General features: G+C 41.9%; 1 protein-coding gene across 1 annotated transcript; it reads right to left on the reverse strand.

The window, feature by feature from the left end:
• Positions 1-1946: 1946 nt before the first annotated feature.
• LOC142419920 (uncharacterized) lies at positions 1947-9951 on the reverse strand. Its single transcript, XM_075523345.1, has 8 exons — positions 9697-9951; positions 9081-9248; positions 6032-6976; positions 4933-5021; positions 3085-3226; positions 2764-2888; positions 2594-2676; positions 1947-2392 (listed from the first exon to the last, which is right to left on the reverse strand). The coding sequence occupies exons 1-8, from the start codon at positions 9949-9951 to the stop codon at positions 1947-1949; spliced, it is 2253 nt and encodes a 750-aa protein (XP_075379460.1).
• Between the last annotated feature and the right edge of the window lie 303 nt (positions 9952-10254).

Consider the following 10254-nt stretch of genomic DNA (forward strand, 5'->3'; position numbering starts at 1 on the left):
AGTATAGAGGTAGACCTGTTCCCTTTTGGAGGTGCAGTTGGATGCCAGAGAAGACATCCTAGGACATATCAGGTGGCAGCTGGTATGTACATGTGGGTGACTCAATTTAGCCCTTAGTCAATAGATTCAGCCATGTATGAAGATCACCTCAGCTGACCAAGTGAGAGTCCACTTCTGAGTGAGCTGGTTTAATCTCCAGACTCCACTGACTGTATCAAGTAATGCTCTGTGGGGGTTGCCTCAGCCAACAGCCAAACACCCATGCAGCCTCTCATTCCCTTCTCTTGTGGGATAGTGAGAAAATGGAAGGAAGGAGACAAGGTTCATGGATTGAGATAATGACAGATTAATAGGAAAACCACAGGGAAACCATAGGAAAACCATAGGAAACTGTCTGTGTCCAGCACGGGGGCAGCAACTGACCTCTTCTCACTCCTGCAGCCTCACCTACGCCCTCACCCCAAAACCTTGCTGCATAAATCTGATACACGGTTATCAACACTGTTTTAGCCACAAATACAAAGCACAGCACTGTATGGGCTGCTCTGAAGAAAGTTAATTCCATCCCAGCCAGACCCAGTACACCCTGCATTTACTATGTTGCACAGACGGTCACAGAGTGTTTATTAAAAAGTAATAATAATTTATTGGGATCTTTGCAAAGGGTAATGTTCACAAGGTGAATCAAAAGCTCCCAGAAAGGATGCTTGGTCCCTGTCCAGATGGAGATGGGACTCCCTGTTGCAAGAGTCTTTGCAGCAGCATCTTCAGGTAGATAGGATGAGACTCCCAAAATATTTTTCTCCTGAATTCTTCTATTGAGCTGGTCTATGGCCCTCTTTGACCACTCCAGCACATACACGATCCACTACTATTTTTCATCTTAACTGTGCACAAAACATTTCCTATCCTATGTTCAAATGTCCATACTTTGGGACCATTCCTTCCTCTGTGATTTCCAGGTGTCTTACCTATGTAGAAACCCATCTATTCCTAGGCAGGAACTGCCAGGAGAAGTCTCTGGGGCAGAATGATTCTCAATCCAGGATGTGAACCAATACATTGAAATATACAAATAGAGCCTATCATTTAGTCTAGGTTTATCACCATGTCCCAGGTCAGGCCATTGTCTCATCTATGCTCAGACTAGCAGGGCAGTTCCTGGACCACCCAGGAAATTAATGACTCAGTAGAATGAGTTTGTACAAAGCTACACCACAGTTATAGCTAAAGGACAAACCTGAATTTCATCCTTCTACCACACAACTACATTTCCTTAGCTCTTGTCACAATTGTAATAAAAGTCTAGGAACCGATGCACACAAAACCACACCAGTGCATGTTTTGGAATCTCAGTTCAGGACAATCAGATCATTTGCCCGCTGACAGGAATGTAGTGCTGTTGAGATGCTTTTCAGAAACCCATCTGGTCTGCTGGTTCAAAAAGGCACATACCTCAAAGGTTCTGTGTCATTGTGCATACCTGATCAGTAGAGATTACACTTATAGCTTCTGTATTTGCAAGCTGGGACCGTATTGTTGGTAGGGGCAGAGCTAAATGTATTCATAACCCTCCTCTCACTTTTAAATCATTTTTCTTGCTTCTAGACCAGACAATGAGCCATCTTGAAAGCAGTTATGAAAATCAGAGAGCTTGGATGTGGATATAAATCCAAACACTTGGCAAGCACAGAAATATTGGTGACACCTGTGCTATTTCTCTCCTACAAGGATGTTGGTTTTTTTGAAGAAATGCTTACACATTAATTAGTCCAAGGAAAGAAATTGCCCTAAGAGCCCCACAGCTAGGGCACTCACTTACATGAGTCTCTCAGGATGTTGGAAACTTTGTCTCCTTTCCAGGGAAAAAGACTACCTTAGGCTCAGATGAAAAGTTTTCATAAGGCTGATATTTCAGTTTCACTTAATAATTGACAAGAGCTTGTTCATGCCTTATCAAAAGCCCTGTATTTGTTCACAGATGTTCTCAAAGCCTTCTTTATGTTGTTATTTCTTAAGCTGTAGATGAGGGGATTGACCAGTGGAGTCAGAACTGTGTAGCAGACAGAGAACACTTTGTTGAGGCCTCCCAGTGTGTTTGTTTTTGGTACCAAGTACACAACAATCAGGGTCCCATAGAAAAGTGTCACCACAGTGAGGTGGGAAGAACAGGTAGAAAAAGCCTTATGCCTTCCTGTGGAGGATGGGATCCTGAGGACAGTATTGCTGATGTACACATAAGATATGAGTGTCAAGAGAAATGGGGGTAATGTCAAAAGGGAGGCCAAGATGAACGTTACAAGCTCGATCCAGTGGGTATCGCTGCAGGAGAGCTTTACCACCAGTGTGAAGTCACAGAAGAAATGATCAATAACATTTGGGCCACAGAAAGCTGTGGCATCAGAGAGGTGACTATGGCACTAGCCAACAACCCATTTACCCAAAATCCACCTGCTAACTGGAGGCAGCACCTGCCACAATGATTCATTGACCATGAATGAAACACAAAGCTTTCATCTCAGTGGGATGAAATTAAGCTTCTTTCAGAAACAATGGTGAGAAAGGTGGCTTTTGCTTTTTGTGAGGTACCCACCAAGATCACTGCTTTCCAGTTCTCTTTGACAGCCCTTTTGCTTCTTGTTTAAATTCTGCTCCCTCACCGCTGTTGTGTCACCTCTCAAGTGTGATGGGAAAAGGAGCCCATCCACTGTTCATCTTTGAGTCTTTCAGGATAGCATTCAGCAGCTATGGAGAGAAGCTTACCTGAGGCACTTCAGGGCTTTAGATCTGGGGCTCTGCCCCGTGGAGATAGGGATGAGGGCTAGTAGAACCCATGTGCTCAGGATCCCATGGGCTTTCTCCAAAAGCACTGCAGAGTTCAGCTGTGCCTATGAGGAGAACATGAGTAGCAGGTGGATCCCATTCCTCCAGAGCCAGACTGTGACTGGCTCACAATAAGAGCTGACTCTGTCTATCCTGATCATTGTCTGTAATTAACACCTTCAGTTTTGCAGTGAGGTTGATCTCAGCTCTGTGTATAACTAGAAAAGCTAAAAATATTATTTCTAAATGCCAGTAGTCAACCTGGAACCCTTCCTCCCTGATGTGCAATGTAGAGAAATGGACATCTGGAGATAATTGTTTCCTTTCTCTAACATTTCTGTCCAAAGATGTTGGAGTTATGTGACTGCCATGTAGATAGACCCTGCCTGCCTTGCTGCCCTGGCTCAAATGAGAGCTTAAGGGCTGGGTGAATTACTTATTCCCTCTCTTTGGGTTTGAGCTGAATTGCTTAAGTATGAGCATCTTGTGCCATTTGATGAGACATTGCCACATGGGAGCTGGCAGGTGAGACAGAGGAGACCCATGTCCTACAGGAGCATTCAGCTGGTGGCTGTAGAGAATATTTCAGGTCATCCAAAACATTACCAAATGCTTATTTTTAGGTAACTAAGTTGTGCCCCAAAAAGTAGCTGAGAAGAATCCCAGCCCTAGATCCCAGGCAGCATTAGAATTGGTGAGCTAAATCACGTCTTTTCATTGAACTGGAGGCAGGCTGATCTCCATACAGAACCGCAGATACTGATGTTGATAGAAATCACAGAGCTGGGTATATGCAGAGGCGAGATCAGAGTGTTGTAGACCCCAGGCTTTCAGGCCTGAAGGAACTGGAAGAAAACTTACTTTCTTTGCCTGACTTCTTTCTGCAGTGCCGTGAAAGACTAGAAATGGGTCTGCCCTCTGACAGTGACAGGTTCCTTCCTCCCATGACTTCATCTTCCACATCATCCCACTGATGGTGTTAAGAGAGCTGTTGCCTTTAGGTCCAGCCAGCCCTTTCCTTCAGCATCGTGGATTCCCTGGAGAAAAGAGCTTTATGCAACGAAAGAAAAGATAAAGTGTGAAGAAGCAATGAGGCAGAACCAGGAGAGGTTGTCCCAGCGAGTGGAGGGACCAGTGTATCTGTGCAAGAAAAGCTTGGACAATCTGGCATAAAGGACGTGGCAGGTGTGATCTCAGCTGCAGGGCAGCAGGTGGTACTGGACAGAAAGTAGTTTTGGCATGACATTTTGGGAGTTGGGTCCTTGTATGAACTGCCACAGGTCCCTAACATGATTGGCATGGCATTGCTCTGTAGGAGCCTTTCTCTGCACTGCTTCGACAGAGACTCCTAAGTCAGGGGCTCTGGCAGGGATGCAAAACTGTTCAATATTTAAGGTGAGAACACAGGCATACCACATTCCTTTTACCTGCAAGAAATAAAGACTCTGCTGATCAAAATTAGCATGCCATTTGAAATAAAGTGTACTTATTTGCTTTGGGATTTGGTATGTATTAAGTGAGAAATATTTGTAAAAACAAGGTGTAGGGACAAACCCTACAGACTCTGAGGAAATGACAGCTGGGTGTCTCCTAACCTTCCCTGAAGTGGCTGATTCTGAACTAAATTTACTTCTGGCTGTCTCTGGGATTGTTTCCCATTGGAAGCAAAAGAGCAAAGATGATGAGATCAGAGGAATCTCTCTTCACTAGTGGTTTTTAAAGTTTGGTGAGGTCAGTGACCTCCTTACAGCAAGTGTAGTTATTTTTTCTTTTACCAGATGATTCTTATTCTGTTAGAAAAACACCAAAGTACTCCAAAAACTGTGGTATATCCCCTAGAAGATAAACTGTCTGAAATCTTAAGCAAAATGCAAAGGCAATAAGGAGATTTAATTTTTTTTTAATGTTTGTTTTGAAATGGTTAATTCCCTCAGTCTTCTTTGCTTTCCTCCTTCCTTCCTTCTATTATGGCAATAAAAGGTAAAGCAACCAATAAAGCAGTGGAAGTAATCATCAATTTACTGAAAGTGAACCCACATCCCCTAAAATTTCTTTCCCAAAGCGTTAAGTAATTTTGATAACATTTCAACAAGATAGAGTTCCACTAACTGTGAGGAGAATTTAGAACTCCAGCTCAGGTGGACAAATATCTGCCACCACATGAAGACAGGATTGTATTCTGAGGCATACAGTATATCCTTCAGGAGACAATTATGCAGAGGATTTTACACACCATCTAAAAATCCAAAGGCACACAAATAGTCATAGAGGAATATCTTAAAAATAATGTATTTCTAGCACGTTATTTTTATCTACTTAGGCTGTTTCTTTTTATTGTTTTCTTCTTCAGTGTCTTAAAAATGTAAATCTAGGGAAGAATGAGGGAAAATCATGACCAACAACCTGAAACTGAGCACATAGAATCATAGAATCATAAAAACATAGAATCATAGAATCATAGAATAGTTTGGGTTGGAAGGGACCTTTAAAGGTCATCTAGTTCAACGCCCCCTGCAGTGAGCAGGGACAATCATGGTGATTTGTTTCTCATGTTAATTGATTATTTGATTAATGATTTCTATGTTCTTAAGTAAAGATCTGATTTTATATTAAAAAACATTAAAACCATAAATATTGGATAGAGTATCAATAGGCACGCTGAGGTAACTATAGGAGCGCATTCTCCTTTACAACAGGGAGAAACAGTCCTTTAAGGTACAATTTCAGAAGCAGAGGGATGCCTGGAAAATTCAGATGAATTCCATTCTTAAAGTGCCTTTTCCTCTCTGCTGACCAAAAAGGGAGATTGACTCAAGAGATCACCATTATTTGCATTCCATCAGATGACTAAGGAGAAGAAATCTATGGACAGTAATAAACTCTAGTCTCAGCTCATATAAATAAGTATAAACACTTGATCAAAGCTACCAGATAGTCATCTCCATTGAGTTTGTGCTCTTGCTTCCCTTTCTAGAGGATTCAGAGTAACAAACACTTCTAAGGTACCATTCACCTCACCCTGCTCTGGGTATCCTCGGTTCAGATAATTTCTCCTGAAGTACTACCATTGTTGTGGCATGTGAACTTCAGTGAAAGCAATGTCACCCTTATTAGTAGCAAAGGTTGACAGAACACTGCAACTACCCATGAGTGTGGACCATGCAGAACAGGGCTGAAACGTATGGGCACATGGCTATGTGTATTAATTTGTCTTGGGAAATGGTACAATTTTCCAGAACGCTGCTTTGATCACTTTGTTGCGCAGGCTGTAGATCAGAGGGTTCAGAGTGGGAGTCACCAGAGTGTACATAATGCTCACTGTTTTGTTTTTCTTCTCTAATGGAGTGCTAGTTGGCTGGATATAGGTGTAGATGATGGTGGAGTAGAACAAGCCAACAATAGCAAGGTGTGAGGAGCAGGTGGAGAAGGCTTTCCACTTCCCTGCAGAACCCTGGATTTTCAGAATGGTGATGATGATGAGGCAATAGGAGAGGATAACCAGCAGGAAGCTTCCCATGCCTAAGATGATGTCTGCCATGTAAACCATGATTTCATTGAGATAGGTTGAGCTACAGGACAGGGCAAGGACCGGGGGTATCTCACACAAGAAATTTTGGACTAAATTTGGCCCACAGAAGTCCAGCTGTGCCACGAGAAAGGTGTTTATGAGGGAATTGATGGTACCAACTCCCCAGACACCAGCCATTAAAGAGATGCAGGTCCCCTTGCTCATCATGGTTATGTAGTGAAAGGGCTGGCAGATGGCCAGGTACCGGTCGTAAGACATGACTGTTAACAGTATAAGCTCTGTTGAGCCTGAGAAGGTGAAGGTGTAGAGCTGTGCTACACAGCCCTCAAAAGAGATGGTGTTCTTGCCCAGGATCAGGTTCTCCAACATCTTGGGCAGAACTGAGGAGACACCTACTAAGTCAAGGATGGCCAGGTTGGAGATGAAAAAGTACATAGGGGTGTGAAGTGGTGGGTGGACAATGGTAGCTATAATGACAAATGAGTTGCTGAGGATAGCAGTGAGGTAGAGACACAAAGATATTGCAATATAGAGACCTTGGAGGTGAGGATTGTCAAAAACACCCTCAAGGATGAATTCAGAGACCTTGGTGAGATTCTGTGGATACATTTGCCTTGGTGTCCCCTACGTAGAAATAAAAATAAAGACATTACTGAATTACAGCCAGAACATATTAAATCCAATGTTAAAAATAGAGCAAGACAGAGAGAGAGACAGATGTGTTTCCAAAGGCAAAACCCACCCCCCCAAAACTCAAAAGAAACCAAAACCCCACAACAGAGAAAATAAGGGAGAAAATATTTCAGTGTACAAGGAAAGTCACATCAGTACTTGAACAGAATGATAGATATTACAATAATAATAACAGATAAATAAGATAAATTAATTTATGGATGTAGTTCTTAAAAGGATTAACAGGACTTTTTTTTTTTTTTTTTCCCCCCTGAAATAGTATCAGAGATGTTTTAAAGCAATCACATTGCATAGTGGATCTTCCCTGACTATGGTATGGACTTAGACTTTTACACATGAATCCCAAAACATAGATGCTGAGACCTAATTTCCACCAGGGCTGTTTGGGTACAAAAATGAATCTACATTGGGCTAAAAGCAAGGCCTTTCAGAAGTGAAAGCAAGAAGAGGAAAAAAGAATAGTGTATCTTTGTACTACAGGGTGATAGGTAGACAGAAGAGAACAGATATGAATTTATTAATTTATTAAACAAATACGCAATTTAAATAATTACTTTTCTAAAAGAATCTTAAAGTTACCTGAGAAACAGAGAACAATGTTTGGCAGCTGTGCATCATGCACCATACATACTTTATCTAACTATGACTGATCAGGGCTGTGAAGGGATCTTAGCTACTGAAGGTGCAAACCTATTAATTGCAAGCGAAGAAGGGTGACTTTTCTGACCATTTCTGGCAATTGTCCTCCAGGAATCTGATTGATAACAGAGAAATCAGAGACTGTCTGCATGAGGATTTACTCAACAGTGTAAGGCTGAAGCTGCCTCTGGGCTGGCATTTCACCAAGCTAGAGTGCTCCTAGCTGCAACTGGAGATCTTCCCAAATATGAACATTTCTAGTACATTTTAAATAGTTCTCTCTGGTCCACCCAATTTTGACCATCCAAAATTGTGCCTGGAATTCCATTCCAAATGGCCAGGAAGAGGCTCTGATACTCAGGTACAACAAACAGAGTTATAGTTTCTGCCTTGGAATCTAATAGCACAGAATTAGATATTCAGTAGAATTAACCTCATCTCATTGCACTTCCAGGCAATCTGCAAACAGACTCTGCTGGTGGTTTCCCCTTCCACTAGTGTCAATGGAGAGAGACTGATTCTTCTATAGCATCACTCATCTCTTGATGAAGGTTCAAGTCTAAGACGGTTGACCTGAACCACTGGGCAGAGGCACCAGCCTTTCCGATCCGGTGTTGATTAAAACTTAGCTCAGAATTAGGTAACTAACTTGGGGTTGAATGAATCTCCAATTATCATGTGTTTCATACAATATTAAGACATTACTGGGTTGAAGAAGTGTGGAGCAAGTGTCTGTTCATTTTCCATCAAATTGAAGATGGTGATATAAACATTTGTGACACTAAAATATTAATTTAAAACTGTAACAGTTAGTTCTGTTTACCTATGGCACTGAAAGAGTCAGACAAAGATAGAACATGGAATACAACTCATTGTTGCATTATTAGACACAGTGAAGAATACACAAAAGAGAAAACAGCAAAGAAAATAGAAAAGGGACCAGCAACAAAGGATTAAAATTCTCACCTTTCATCATAGGCACAAACAGTGTTCACAAGCCCTTCTGAAACAGTATCTTAAAATATGCCCCATCTATCAAGGTAGTTTCTTCTGGAGATTTCTCCTTCCTCATGAAGGTAGCCTAGAATGAGCTCGAAAGCATGCCCCGAGAGGAGGAGCCAAGTGGTGGTAACTTAGTTCAGCACTGAAGTCATGACCTGCAATAACTTAACCAATTCCCAGTGGAGTGGAACCCAGGCAGGTTTGGTAGCTAATTTGCCTCTACGGGCAAAGTTTCTCCTTGTTTTCCCTCCTTGACAACACTGATATCAGTAAAGCTGATTTCTGCTCCTAACTTCTGTTTGTGATTTGTGGGCATGGAAACTAACAGTGTACTGAGTTGTATCATGAGGAGCATACCCAGCAAGCTATGGAGGGAAGTGTTTATTCCTTTTACCTGGCACTGGCTAGACAGAATCTGGAATAGTACCCCCAGTTTGTGGTTCTCCAGTATAAGAAAGATGTTCATAAGCTTGGGTGAGTCTGTTGGAGATGACCAAGATGGCCAAAGTGCTGGAAGAACACACTGTATTTGGTGAGACTCAGGGAACTGAGTTTCTTGATCCTGGAGAACAGAAGGCTTAGTGGGACCTTATGACAGCTTTCCAGTACCAATGGAGAGGCTTCTGAGAAGAAAAACACAGGTCCTTTATAGAAGTACATGACAGGAGGACAAGACAATGATCACAGATAAAAAAAGTGGAGGTTCTAAGTGAATTTAATGAAAAAAAATTGCTCTGACAATAATTATGCATTGAAAGTGATCCATGGAATTCCGTCTTCGGAGGCTTTCAAGATGTGACCAGGCTAAGCCAAGATCCACCTGCTAACTGGAGGCAGCACCTGCCATTCATTATGGTTGTGTAATGCAATGGTTTGCATATCGCAATGTACCGGTCATAAGACATGACAGTCAGGAGACAACATCCTGCACCTGCTAGTCCAGTGAAGAAAAAATACTGCAGAAAACAACCATTAAGTGAAATAACATACTTGTTTGTTAGGAAACTTGCCAGCATTTGGGGCAGAATGGTGGAAGTGCAACAGGTCTCCAAGAATGACAGATTCCCCAGGAAAAAGAACATGGGCTTGCGAAGGTGATGATCAGTCACAACCAGCACCATGATCAGGAGGTTCCCTGATACAGTTGTAATGTAGGTCACTAGGAACATCAAGAAGAGGATAAACTGTACTTCTGGACTACTTTGGAAACCAAGGATGATGAATTCCACAACAGCTGTTTCATTCCACTGCTCTGCTCTTCTCATGACTATAAGAGTTATAGTAAAGTCCATGAAAATATTTTGAGATTTTGAGAAAAGCCTAACAACTTTCAGTGCAGGTATGTTAATTAACACAGGAAGAGAAATCTTCTCTATGAAATTCCCTGGAAAGATTACAAATAAAAATCCTGGTTTCCCAAGAGGGTATTTATGCCAGCTAACTGAATGTCTGTGAGGCTAATCTCCATCACCTTCCCCATCAGAGTCAAGATTCACCCATCCCCCTTACAGAAGTTATCAAGATCACACAAAATATGTGTCTAAAAATCAGAAGTATCATACTGAGTT

This window comes from Mycteria americana, chromosome 22 (assembly GCF_035582795.1).
Source record: "Mycteria americana isolate JAX WOST 10 ecotype Jacksonville Zoo and Gardens chromosome 22, USCA_MyAme_1.0, whole genome shotgun sequence".
Lineage (NCBI taxonomy): Eukaryota > Metazoa > Chordata > Aves > Ciconiiformes > Ciconiidae > Mycteria > Mycteria americana.

Bases quoted from the DNA above. Each gene is read 5' to 3' on its own strand.
- LOC142419920 (XM_075523345.1), bottom strand. From the start codon at position 9,951: ATGAGAAGAGCAGAGCAGTGGAATGAAACAGCTGTTGTGGAATTCATC. The intron at 9,249-9,696 runs GCAAGTTTCCTA...TCTGTTCTCCAG, and splicing joins CCATTCTGCCCCAAATGCTG to GATCAAGAAACTCAGTTCCC. The intron at 2,393-2,593 runs GTGGGTACCTCA...CTGATGCCACAG, and splicing joins ACTGGAAAGCAGTGATCTTG to CTTTCTGTGGCCCAAATGTT.